The sequence below is a fragment of the Oncorhynchus mykiss genome, chromosome 16 (assembly GCF_057628025.1).
Source record: "Oncorhynchus mykiss isolate SJ-2025 chromosome 16, ASM5762802v1, whole genome shotgun sequence".
NCBI lineage: Eukaryota > Metazoa > Chordata > Actinopteri > Salmoniformes > Salmonidae > Oncorhynchus > Oncorhynchus mykiss.
In genome coordinates, this window is record NC_143037.1 from 50,600,001 (window position 1) to 50,613,978 (window position 13,978).

General features: G+C 44.3%; 1 protein-coding gene across 5 annotated transcripts in view; it reads right to left on the reverse strand.

Annotated features, from left to right (window-relative positions):
• The window catches only part of LOC110492148 (calmodulin-binding transcription activator 1), a 498,493-nt gene that overhangs the window by 466,137 nt on the left and 18,378 nt on the right, over positions 1 to 13,978 (reverse strand). For all 5 annotated transcript variants that reach the window (XM_090203128.1, XM_090203126.1, XM_090203127.1 and 2 more), the window contains one exon: positions 9,827 to 9,930. In XM_090203128.1, coding sequence (XP_090059254.1) covers positions 9,827 to 9,930 — 104 coding nt within the window. The remainder of the gene's footprint in view (positions 1 to 9,826; positions 9,931 to 13,978) is intronic.

The following is a 13,978-nucleotide window of genomic DNA, read 5'->3' on the forward strand; positions in this document are numbered from 1 at the left end:
AATCCATCGGAGAAAGCTTTAATCCAGCCAATGTTGTAATGAGGTCAGGATATTCAGAGGGGGATTCACCAGCCTCAGCAGTAGGCAGCAGCACTAGAGAAGCTGCAAGCCACAGTAAAAAGGTTCTGGGAAGAACACACACCTCACAGAGCTGATTATCCAGGGCTACAGGAAGGACATCATGTAAATGAACCTCATTTAGCTTTCCGCAAGGTATTAAAAAATTGGTGATTCGTTAATGATACAATAAACTTCTTCTGGATCAAACGGAAACAACATGACATTGGTAGCTAGTTTGTTTTGAAAGGAGAGAACAAGGAGAGACGCCTGCTAAGCTCTACTGCCATTGTAATCCTTTCATATTTTGTTCAATAAAAACGCAAAAGTAATCATTACCATTACAAAAGAACAGAGGAATGATGAAAACTGTATCTGATTGAAGCAATCTCCTGCAGCTCTCTTTGAAAGATTGTGCCTTGGATTCTCAAATACTAATAGCGGGAAGTTGTAGCAAACAAATGCCTTGGAAAGGGTTAACAGACATGACGTTCCAGCCAGAGATAAGGTTCTGAATGATTACACCACTGTATCCAATTGTCCTCATCATTATCGCTGCCTATCTCCTACTGTCAGTGATCGACTCCCAAGATTACCTCCCTTCCTCAGTCGTATGCATTTCATGACTCATTAGCTGTGGTTCTTCTGAGTCTGACCAGCACTGAATCGCTAGGCTAGCTGCCTCCCTGGCCCTCCCTCCCAGTCGGTCTGATTCACCCACTGCCCAGAAGTATAGTGAGTGTGTCCACTGAGTGTGTCCAGTCTCCAGTGAGGCTCTGGCTAGGTGCTGTCCTGAGTGGAGGCATATTGCATGCAGGCACCATGCCGTGCCACTGCCAGAGTTAGCGGCAGGCACTAGAGGATTATTACTGATGACAGGGGCATTCAATGTGTAGCAGGCCGACTGAGGCCTGAGCTGATGCTGTCTTGTCTCTCTGGGTTCAGCACCAGTTTAGAGGCAGCAGGCAGCTATGGGGCAGCTATGGGGGAGGCTTTGCTCACTGTGCCTCACAGTGCAGTTCTCAGAGTGCTGCTGTGTGGCATTCATTAAGGACTGAGGGTGTCACACCAGCTTAGGTCCCCTGTCCCCTCTCGCCTGGGCTTCCTGCTGCTGTGGACCAGCGCTTTTTTTTTTCAAGACTCTTTTTGACTGAGGATCAGACATTATTCCCCTCGATATGGCAAGTCTGATTGCGACATGTTTTCTAATGCATTCTGATATCTCACAAACAGAGGCATTCATCCAAAGTAACCCTAATTGGCTTAAATGTATACAGATTGGTGGGTATTTAACAAACTATTTTGGAGACCAGTCCACTTAATTTACCATTGGATGAATACCAGGCCCAGACTTAGGACCCAGAGTTCCAACGAGAGCCAAAGAGCAAGAGATGCATTTGAAAAATAGCACTGCTACGTGGCATTGCAATTCTGCCACACATCTCCAGTCCTCCTACCTTCCCATGCTGAGGTAACCTAAACATGGAGGCGGTTCTGTTTGATCTGGGAAGGGATAGAAGCTTTAAGCCCTTTCTGTGTGAGGTGTCCTTCTTTAAAAATATTTTAATCTCAACAGGAATGTCCGGCCAAATAGAGGTCATGGCTGCCAGAGCAGCCAGCAGACAATAGCAAGCAGTTGGTTGTGAACCTGAGAGGAATTCTGGTGAGGATTTGTTTCTCCTGGGCCTAGACTCATCTCAGTAAGCATTAGGAGGCAGGGTGCTGACTGGAAGAGCAATAACACAAAATGATACATGATTCGACAACAAGAAGGGGTGTGGCTCTGTGTGAAACAAACTATGGTAATAGCTTTAGTCTTAGGGGTTATTAAAGTATACTTTATGTAAATCAATGTCATGTAATGCAATGTATGTAAACTGCAATAAGAGACTAGATATGTAATATTTGTAATTCTCTGCAGCATTAGTCGAACCTGAGGTGCAAAACTTCCTTTTCTTTGTGAAGGATTCACAAATTATACAAGTCAAATATTTCCCTCCTTGAGAAAACACTGATTTCTGGCATGCCCTCCCTAAGAGGAAACATACCTCCCTTTATTTCCGCTGTGGTTAAATTGTCAAGCTTTGCCCCATATTTCCTCTTAATCTCACTTTGACAATTTAAAAGCTGAGCGCAGCGTGCATGCCTATCACTGGCTCTGAGAGAGGATGAGTCTGCCCCCTTCCTCCGCCCTCTTCCTGCCTTCCTTCCCTCGCATTTTTATCAGATTGGTTTATCTAATTTTCCAGTAAATGCTTGAAATGTATTCCTTCATACCTTCTCCCCATAAACGTTAGATAAAAATGAATAGCTCGGCACTAACTGCCTTCACACCCTCGCTCCATTCTGATACACATTTGGAGGGGCAGGAGGGGAGAATCTCATTCCCCTCTAGAGGGATGACAAACACTTATTCAGCAACAAGGTAGAAGCCAAGACCTTTCCAACCTACCTATGAGGGATGAGGCCTTTAAATTCATACAGGGTTGAGACAGACATCTTTAAACCAGTATGATAATAGCTGCACACATCAGGATAGGTTAGGTTTAAGGAAAGCGTTTAGATGTGAGCAAACCTGCATTCAAGCTGAGGTGGTCATCAAAGGCTCTCTCTATCATAGTGCCCAAAATGTTGAGAGTTTAATCAGAGGAGGAGAAAAACAACAAGGTGGCATTAGGCATGCTGAACCAGCGCCAGAAATATGCAGAGAATTGATGAGGTGTCACTTTCGCTAAGAGTCACACAATTGCTGCCGACAAGAGACTGTAATCCCCTCCCTCCCCGCCTTCCACCAACGAGCCACAGCACAGAAAGAGACAGAGACGCTGGTTCCCTTCGCACGGCGCACATGAAAGAGAAACGCCCTTGATTTTAGGGAAGGTTGCCTATCTCCCTCCATCTTCTCAACCCTGGAAAGTAGTGCTCTCCTAACACACAACGTGCAACATAATTAGGTATGATGCTCTCTTTGCTTGTGGTATTGGAAAACCTGACATGAGGTACCGTACCTATCACATTAATACTATAACAAACATGGCAATATATTGTGCTCTCTTAAAGTAACATCAGAAACACAACTGTGTCTGTTAATTAAATGTGCTTGCATTGATTAAAGCAATTTCAAAATCCATTAATTCGTTTAGACTGCTAGGAGAACTCTGCAGGTCAGACAGGAGAAGCAAGCTAAAACAGTAGCCTCAATTAGAAAACATGCTAGCGGATTATTTTATACTTGTTCATAACATGGCAAGGAAACAAAAGTGAGGCAGACTGAGAGAATGATAAATCGAGATAATGTCTAATACAGAGATTATATTGTGTATGTTAATTCATGTGTAGACCTATTCAAATCAGCACTGCAACAATTAGGTTACTCCAAAAGGGGTTAGGCTAATACAAAACAAATCATCTCATACAGCAACAAAGACATTAGAAGTAAGGACTTCTGATGTAAATAAAAGTGACATCACTAATTTCAACACCACCCATATTTTGTCTTGAGGTACGGATCACATTAATAATTTACCATCATGTTTGCTCTGACGCTTCCACTTGTTTTTCACTCGATTAGAAAACCAATGACGACAGTATTTCTGGCCCAAATTTGTTAATCAAAAGTACGGGTGGCTGGGTTTTGCACATTGCTTTAATTCCTTGTCATTATTAGTGGCAGTGACTTTGATCAAATCTTTGCGCATATAATTCGATTAATTCACTCATTAACAACTAATTATCTCAATATCGAATTTCAATAAAGCCATAGGATCATTGATCTGAACTGATCTGCACCTCAAGGGAAAGCGGTGAGAAAATTCTGACAAATTCTCTCAAATCTTGAAGCTTGACTGAAATACCAAAAACTGCTTCCTTCCCTCTCTGTCTCTATCTTGGCATTGACATGCATTCTTTATACAGCATATTCAAGCACAAAGACTTGTCACTACATCACTTCACTGTTGAAGGATCAAAATGCCTTTCTATTTCAAAAATGCACCTTTAAGAGAAGATGGTTGACTATTTGTCACTCCAGAGGCTTGGCGGACCTGAGTTGATGTGGGACTGACAGATGAGCTATGACAGTGGGGCTGAGACCATCAGAAGGTCTCTCAACCAATCACTTTGCTCCACACTATTTTCTTTTAAAAAGTTACAGACTTAAAATATAATTAATGAAAGGGGAAAGAAACAGTGTTAGCTAATAACTTAAGAATTATACAAATAAAACAGTGCTGCTTTTCTTTTCCTTGGCTCCTCTGACGATTCCGCTGCCTGTCGGTTAATGTGTTCAAACCACAACGTTTGCTTCATTAGGATCAATTGTATTAAGAATTCAGCGATGCCTTCCCAGGCAGCAGCTTTTGAATTTCCTTAGAGAAACTTCTGCAATTGCAATCATTCAAAATCCCTCCAGCTTCAGGCAGCAAACTAAATAATGTTTAGTTCCAGTCTCCCTGCTAGTCTCCACATATGAAGACAAGAGAGACAATCCATACAACAAAAACAGATCATGACAAATAAAATGTGAAGATCAAGCAATACACTCTCACTTGCATAACATTTTAAAGTGACTGCACTGGAAATAAATGAAATAATGTAAAATAGCTGGCCTATAGGTCAAGGACAAATGGCTTCTGTGATTTCTTTTCACACGGCATACAAATAATAACATTTTGCACTTTCATTTTCCGCGACAGAAAGCTAAACGAATTGTTATCTTTTCTTATTGGTGTGATACAATATATGAAATGTGAAACACCTCCAGGCTCTTATGCAGCCTATGTTAAATACTTTGTTATGTTGAAATTATGAGTTCTACATAATGCTGGATGAATACGTTGTGGAATATGCAGCCCTACTGAACAGGAACTCGTGTGATCGACAGTTACATTTATGGTTTAGGCTAAACAGGGATTCCTTTAATTAAGAATGGATAGTGTAAAAATAAACATGAGCTCAGGGATAAGACACATCCAACTTGATCCAGCTATTATTCCACGGATACATACACTACATGGATACGCTACACTACAAAAGTATGTGGACACCTTCAAATTAGTGGATTCAGTTATTTCAGCCACACCCGCTCGCCTCCATTGGACTCTGGAGCAGTGGAAAAGCGTTCTCTGGAGTGATGAATCTGGCAGTCTGACGGTCAAATCTGGGTTTGGCGGATGCCAGGAGAACACTACCTGCCGCAATCCATAGTGCCAACTGTAAGGTTTGGTGGAGGAGGAATAATAGTCTGGGGCTGTTTCTCATGGTTCGGGCTAGGCCCCTTAGTTCCAGTGAAGGGAAATCTTAGTGCTACAGCATTCAATGTCATTCTAGACGATTCTGTGCTTCCAACTTTGTGGCAACAGTTTGGGGAAGGCCTTTCCTGTTTCAGCATGACAATGCCCCAGTGCAAAATGCGAGGTCCATACAGAAATGGTTTGTCGAGATTGGTGTGGAAGAGCTTGACTGGCCTGCACAAAGCCCTGACCGCAACCCCATCAAACACCTTTGGGATGAATTGGAACGCCGACTGCGAGCCAGGCCTAATCGCCAAACATCAGTGCCCGACCTACCACTAATGCTCCTGTAGCTGAATGGAAGAAAGTCCCCGCAGCAATGTTCCAAAATGTAGTGGAAAGCCTTTGCTGTTATAGCAACAAAGGGGGGACCAACTCCATATTAATGTCCATGATTTTGGAATGAAATGTTTGAGGAGCCTACTTTTGCCCATGTAGTGTACGTGGAAATTGACTGTTGCAGGTTCTTATGTGTGTAGGTTGAGTGCTTTTTTCAGCCAGTGAGCATCAATGGTATGGTCAAAGGTCATACTATCCTTAAGGAGCTCAATGACACTGTGCTCACAATGCAGAAGAAACCTTCAATTAGAATCTGCCGAGAACATCATGCTCTCCAAATTCCTTTCTACAGCAGCCAAACAGTACAGAGCCTCTAGACAAATTAAGACAATTAATATTTTACAGTGGCTTCAAAATGAATGCTAATGTGCTTTAGGAATACAGGGCTCTGGGCATGTACATTATGAAAATCACAAGCTTAACTGTTAAAATGTTTGTGTTCTGTGACATGCTACATTTTTTATCATACATTTTTCCTCTATGTCTTACTATTGGCCGCTAGACTGGAGGGCCAAACAAAAAAACTGGAAATGGGAAGCTAAGCAACAGGAACAAATTAAGTTGAAAATCTAGTGAATATAATTCTATCAGCTGCAAAAGCGGTGTTGATGTTGGAACCTAAATAAATATAAGCATGTGATTCTACACATTTAACAATGCAATTTTGGGGGGTTAATTGTTCCTTTGCTAACTAATTTAAAACAGTAAAGCTGAAGTTAAATTGAATTATAAAAATGTGAGTAAAAAAAATGTAAATTCAAGAATTTACCATGCATGCGCAAATATAGGCCTGAAGAATGACAGATTTTGTGTCTGATGTTAAAGGGTAGGAAGCATGAGTTTTTACTCACCAAAGTAACAACATAGTGTGGTCAAACACTTAGTAACTTAGTTGTAGTCACAATCTGGTTATCTATAACTACAAACATAGTTATGTTTTGGGGTTTTTACATATTTATTAACTTATTTCCGGATATCTTCTAAACTACCCACAATTACTATTTCTCAACGTCATATGGAGAATCTACTCCATGTTAGCAAGCTCGCTATTGGATTAGCTGACTCTCCCTCGGCTGGTGAAACGGCCTCTCCCTGTAAAGTGCCTTCTTGGCTTTTCTTTGGTAGCCAACTCAGTCGTCAATCGGTAAGTCTCCACTCTCTCTACTTTATATCTGCTGGCTTATTTTGTGTTCTGTGGATTCCTGCCTTTGCTGGTTTATCTGCTGGTTTACTACTTAGCTATGTCAACCATGGTGGTTGGCTAGCTAGGCTAGTTTGTTATTTTAGCCTGCTAGCTAGTAACATTATTTGATAACTGGTTAGATGGTGTCATGTATTTCTAAAACTTTGGATTACTTTATGTAACTGTAAACTAGGTCTTGATAGCAACTCATGCAGTCACATAAAGTTAACAGGCTGGTAGGTCTAACGTTACCACGCTAGTAGGGCTAACACTCACAGGCTAGTTGGCTAGCAACCTTGCAAGACAATTTGTAACTTTGTAATTTTTGCTTTTAAGTTGGCACATTTTTTAAATTAAAACCAGTCGCCAGCGGTCTAAGGTGAGTGGCGCAGTGGTCTGAGGACTGCATTGAGGTGGTGCTTGAGGCGTCACTACAGACCCGGGTTTGATCCCAGGCTGTGTCACAACTGGCCGTGACCGGGAGTCCCATAGGGTGGTGCACAATTGGCCCAGCGTCGTCTAGGTTAGGGGAGGGTTTTGCCAGGGGGTCTTTACTTGGTTCATCGCGCTCTAGTGACTACTTGTGGCGGGCCGGGTGCCTGCAGGCTGACCTTGGTCGTCAGTTGAACGGTGTTTCCTCCGACACATTGGTGCGGCTGGCTTCCGGTAAGCAGGCAGTTAAGCAGTTAAGAAGCGTGGTTTGGCGAATCATGTTTCAGAGGACGCATGACTTGACTTTCGCCTCTCCCGAGCTTGTTGGGGAGTTGCAGCGATTAGACAAGATCGGAATAAAAATAAATAAACAGCAGTCATGAGTGCAAACGATTTGGTTAAATTTGAAGTTGTACATTTGAAGTTATTTTTGATGGAGTTTACATTATATGGAATAGGCTGGCTTGCCAGAAGATACTGACCCTACCATTACGCTTGTTTACAATGAGCTGCACTGGGGTCGGAACACAATCATGGTTACATTAAGACACTGTGGAGTCGGCACGTGATATGGGTCGGAAAATATACCTCAATGCAAGGATGGGATGTGCCACTGTACTCCAACTTTTACCTTTATCCACACTGATACATCGAGAAGATTGAAATACTGCTAGTTTTTCCAGAAAACTGAACTTTTCACCCTCATACTAGCTAGCAGTAGCCAACACAGCCACTTTGGAATGGCAGTGTCAGTCAATCAGCTTATTTTTTGTTCAACGTGACGTGCCATTCCATAACAGCTGCTGTGACTACTGCTAGATAGCATGAGGACGAAAAGGGCAGTTTTCCAGGAAAAATAGTAGCATTACAATCTTCTCGATGGCGCAGTGTGGATTAGGTTTGTGAACTTTAAACGTTAAACTGTTTAAACGAAATTGGGATCCTTAATGTTAAAAAAAATCCCGAAAAAGAAAAACAATTCTGCCACAAAATGTTAATCACAGTGCAGTTATCACAAAACATATTATTTTCTGTGTTATAGCCTAACTAGTCGACAGGCTATAAAGGCCTGGGGAAAGTTGTTTAAATTAAATAAAACCAGAGGAAGAGACAAACTTTAATCTACTTTGGTGAATTTGCAAGGCATATGCACACCAGGTTTTTTCTGCCTGCCCACTCCTTTCTCCCCTTCCGTTGTGTCGCTTAGGGTGTATTCAATACGCTTATTCTGTTACAAAACATTTCTTAAACAGAAGCAAATGCAATGAAACAGGAAGGGACTTACCTGAATTTGTCCAATAGAAACTCTTGTTTTGGTTGCAAAACAACTGTTTGGACTAATGATTACACCCCAAATTTCACTATTTTCAGTCTTGTATCTGTTGCGTGTAGAACATCCTAGCCTATTCATTGATGATAGGCCCTCCTTTACTAAAGTTGCGAGACATTGCAAGCCAAGAAATTACGAGATACACCATTCCATTGCGAGATACAGCTTTTGATTGCTTTTCAATAGGCCTAGTACACATTTCTGACTGAATGCCTTTGTGGCCGACTTGCCTATACTGTGCCCATACCCTCTCTCTCTGTTCCTCGCTAGCTCACTATGAAAGACGCAAGTGTCTCCGAAGTACGCCAACCAATCAGTCTTCTCAATTCCAAAAATACTGAATCTTAGGTGTCGATTCCTTGCAGAATGGAATCTTGACACTCAGAAATGGGAGTCGACACCGGGAGTCAAGAGGAATAAATTATTTTGGATGCAACTCTCCACCACTACATCGTCGTCATTAATGTCAGAGAAAGGCAAGCGACAGCAGCAAAGTCCTGTACGGCAATACTTTAAAAAGTTAAATGACAAGGAAATGCAAACTTTGCGAGGTGGAATTGAGATACAGTAATGGTAGTACAGGTGCAATGCTAACCATCTGAAAGGGAAGCACCGTGAGACCCGAACTGTTGCAGGAAGCAGCGCAGCTGCATTATGAATTCATGTGGAAAATGTTTCTTATCGTTTTAATGGAAAATTGCAACAACAAAAAAAATATGCTGTTTAAACGTTAAGAACATTATTCCATTTGTCACATCCTTAGTGTGGACAAAGGTACAATTTGGAGTTGTGGCATATCCCATCCTTGCAGTGAGGTACGTTTTCTAACCTATATCTCATGCCGGCTCCACAGTGTCTTAATGTAACCAAGATTACTTTCCGACCCCAGTGCAGCTCAGTGTAAACCAACGTAACGGTAGGGTTTGTACGCTCTGGCATGCTTGCCGGGTCCTCTATATTATGTCACATGCCGCAAAAATATGACTTTGGGATTCTGATAGGTTTGATGTAATAAGAAATAGACACATTTGCTGTAATTTTTCATTGGGACTTTTGATGCGTATACTAATGCAAATCCATATGTTACATGTGGTTACATTTATGCTACCTACCCTTAAGATTTAACATCATGTGTTTTTACATTGTATCAGAAACATTTGCAACGATAACCGCGAGGAGAAGAAGGGCTCATACCTCATTGGTGTTCCACCTGTGTCTCTCCTTTGGCAGCGACGAGCATTTTGGTAGACATTCTAGCAGCTTTTTGGGCAGGTATATTTTCAAATGTCCATGTTCATCTGCAAAAAGAGAAAGATGTGTGTAAGTGCATGCGTGCTCCTTTTGCTCCTTGTGAGACCTGAGGAATCAGAACTTTGTCAGAGACCATGATGAATTGGCCCGGTTTCAGAAGACAACGGTGGTGCCGTTATGGTACAACCCACCTCACCAGGTAATATCACAACAGTACAACAACAATCCATCTTTGGACAAAGGTAAAGCCCATTTCTGTTATCCTAAAAAGGACACAATGGCAAGACTGCCTAGAACAACACTGTCCACTGTTTCAGTGGTCCAAACTGCAAGCTAAAGTGGTACAACACTCTCACACAGGCCCAAATGCCAGTGGATGAGAAACAAAGGAAATACAACTTGTTCTGTAGTGCAATTACAGCTGGGTTGTATATCAAATGCTTCCCTGGCCTGATCCCTGCCTCATCTTACTCTCTCCACAGTTTCAAAGGGCATGGGAGCACAGTCAAATCACTGTCATTCACCCTCATTGTTTTGAAGCGGACTTTCTAAATTACAATAACACTGTCTGTAGAGGTAGCCTATCTGGGAATTGGCTTCAATTACACACAACTTGTTATTAACTGTCGATTATATGTCCGTCTCCCATAACTTTACACTTGACATCAATATTTCCATATCCACAAAGAGAACCATGGGGCCTAATGCACAAAATGTAAACGCCCAATCATACTACTTGAATTCCATAATTATGTGAATTATTCAAAGAAAGTAACCATGTAAAGCCCATTGCTTTACCTGGTTACACTACATCTTACATTTCACAATCATACCACATGGATAATGTAGCAAATTCTGTGCAGAGTAGACATACTTAGATACAATCATGCATTAGGCCCATGCTATTCAAGGTCCTATTGTTCATTCAAATCATATTGCCTCCTCATTCCTGCTATTCAAATATACAGATGGCATTTCATCCAACACTTAGGTGTGTGCAAATGCTATTTGTCTGGAGACTAAATTTACTGTGAATGTATGGTATTATGGACAAAACTAATAAGAGTTTGGGATGAATGTTACAAGGAAATTAAAATAACATTTTTTTGTAAGCAACACACGGCTACGAGAAAATGTATGCATCCATAGCTTTTGCAATTTACATACTAAATGAGCATAGCTCATTCCCAACCAACAGCTTATCATTAGGAGAGGGTTTAAACAGAGAGAGGAGTTACTGTCTGCCAGTCATAATGGCATGACATCCTACAAGCAGGCGGCCTTTCAAAGAATGGAAGCAATGCTACTGTACTGTACAACGCACTAACCTTGGCTACTATGTAAATCAAGTTTTCTGAATAATTATTTGTTAGGAGAGAAATTCACACTGAATAATGATGTGTTACAAACAAAATGAACATGATCCATTGTAGACTGTTATGTTTTATAGGACTACATTTTGGCCATGGGCCTAAAGAATCATTTTCTTTCACAGCTTTACATTCTCCTACCTAAGTCACCCATCAAGACAAATCTGCTGCAAAAATAGCATTGTTTCCTGCTGAATTTGATTATTTTACTGGTGAGTGTGATAATGTGGACTTGCGCCCATCGTGCATTATACTATTTCCAATGACCATTATACACTACATGACTAAAAGTATGTGGACACTTACTGGTCGAACATCTCATTCCAAAATCATGGGCATTAATATTGTCACGTTCTGACCATCGTTCGTGTGTGTTTTCCTTGTTTTAGTGTTGGTCAGGACGTGAACTGGGTGGGCATTCTATGTTGGATGTCTTGTTTGTCTATTTCTATGTCCGGCCTGATATGGTTCTCAATCAGAGGCAGGTGTTAGTCATTGTCTCTGATTGGGAACCATATTTAGGTAGCCTGGGTTTCACTGTGTGTTTGTGGGTGATTGTCCTTAGTGTTAGTTTGCACCAGTTTAGGCTGTTTCGGTTTTCATTACGTTTATTATTTTGCACTGTTTGTATTTAGATTCATGTTGCTATAGTCACAATAAACATGGATCGCAATCTACACGCCGCATTTTGGTCCGACTCTCCTTCACACCTAGAAAACCGTTACAGAATCACCCACCACAAAAGGACCAAGCAGCGTGTCAACAGGCAGGAGCAGCGCGAGGAGACGCGCAATAAGGATTTCTGGACATGGGAGGAAATCCTCGACGGGAGAGGACCCTGGGCTAAACCAGGGGAGTGTAGCCGCCCAAAGGAGCAGCCCAAAGAGGAGGTATGGACATGGGAGGACGAATTAGAAGGAAGAGGACCCTGGGCTCAGCCAGGAGAATATCGCCGCCCCAAAGAAGAACTGGAGGCGGCGAAAGCGGAGAGGCGCAGATATGAGGAGGCAGCACGACGTAGCGGATGGAAGCCTGAGAAGCAGCCCCAAAAATTTCTTGGGGGGGGGCTAACAGGGAGTATGGCTACGCCAGGTAGGAGACCTGGGCAGACTCCCTGTGCTTACCGGGGGGCTAGAGAGACCGGACAGGCACCGTGTTATGCAGTGGTGCGCACGGTGTCTCCAGTGCGGGTGCATAGCCCGGTGCGGTATATTCCAGCTCCGCGTGTTGGCCGGGCTAGATTGAGCGTCGAGCCTAATGCCATGAAGCCGGCTCTACGCAGCTGGTCCCCAGTGCGTCTCCTTGGGCCGGCTTACATGGCACCAGCCTTGCGCTCGGTGTCTCCGGTTCGCCTGCATAGCCCAGTGCGGGCTATTCCACCTCGTCGCACTGGCAGGGCGACCGTGAGCATTCAACCAGGTAAGGTTGGGCAGGCTCGGTGCTCAAGAGCTCCAGTGCGCCTGCACGGTCCGGTTTTTCCAGTACCACCTCCACACCCCAGCCCTCCGGTAGCAGCTCCCCGCACAAGGCTTCCTGTGCGTGTCCTCGGCCCAGTACCACCAGTGCCAGCACCACGCATCAGGCCTACAGTGCGCCTCGCCTGTCCAGCGCTGTCGGAGCCCTCCTCCTCTCCAGCGCTGTCGGAGTCTCCCGCCTGTCTAGCGCTGTTAGAGCCTTCCTCTACAGCGCTGCCGGAGTCTCCCGCCTGTTCAGAACTGCCAGTCTGCAAGGAGCTGCCAGTCTGCAAGGAGCTGCCAGTCTGCAAGGAGCTGCCAGTCTGCGAGGAGCTGCCAGTCTGCAAGGAGCTGCCAGTCTGCATAGAGCTGCCAGTCTGCGGGGAGCTGCCAGTCTGCAAGGAGCCGCCAGAGCTGCCTGTCTGCAGGATGCCGCCAAAGCTGCCAGTCTGCAAGGAGCCGCCAGAGCTGCTAGTCTGCAAGGAGCCGCCAGAGCTGCTAGTCTGCAAGGAGCCGCCAGGGCCGCCAGTCAGCATGGAGCAGCCAGGGCCGCCAGTCAGCATGGAGCAGCCAGGGCCGCCAGTCAGCATGGAGCAGCCAGGGCCGCCAGTCAGCATGGAGCAGCCAGGGCCGCCAGTCAGCATGGAGCAGCCAGGGCCGCCAGTCAGCATGGAGCAGCCAGTCAGCATGGAGCAGCCAGAGCTGCCAGTCAGCATGGAGCAGCCAGTCAGCATGGAGCAGCCAGAGCTGCCAGTCAGCATGGAGCAGCCAGTCAGCATGGAGCAGCCAGAGCTGCCAGTCATCGTGGAGCAGCCAGTCAGCATGGAGCAGCCAGATCTGCCAGTCGACCAGACTCTTCCAGATCTGCCAGTCGACCAGACTCTTCCAGATCTGCCAGTCGACCAGACTCTTCCAGATCTGCCAGTCGACCAGACTCTTCCAGATCTGCCAGTCGACCAGACTCTTCCAGATCTGCCAGTCGACCAGACTCTTCCAGATCTGCCAGTCGACCAGACTCTTCCAGATCTGCCAGTCGACCAGACTCTTCCAGATCTGCCAGTCGACCAGACTCTTCCAGATCTGCCAGTCGACCAGACTCTTCCAGATCTGCCAGTCGACCAGACTCTTCCAGATCTGCCAGTCGACCAGACTCTTCCAGATCTGCCAGTCGACCAGACTCTTCCAGATCTGCCAGTCGACCAGACTCTTCCAGATCTGCCAGTCGACCAGACTCTTCCAGATCTGCCAGTCGACCAGACTCTTCCAGATCT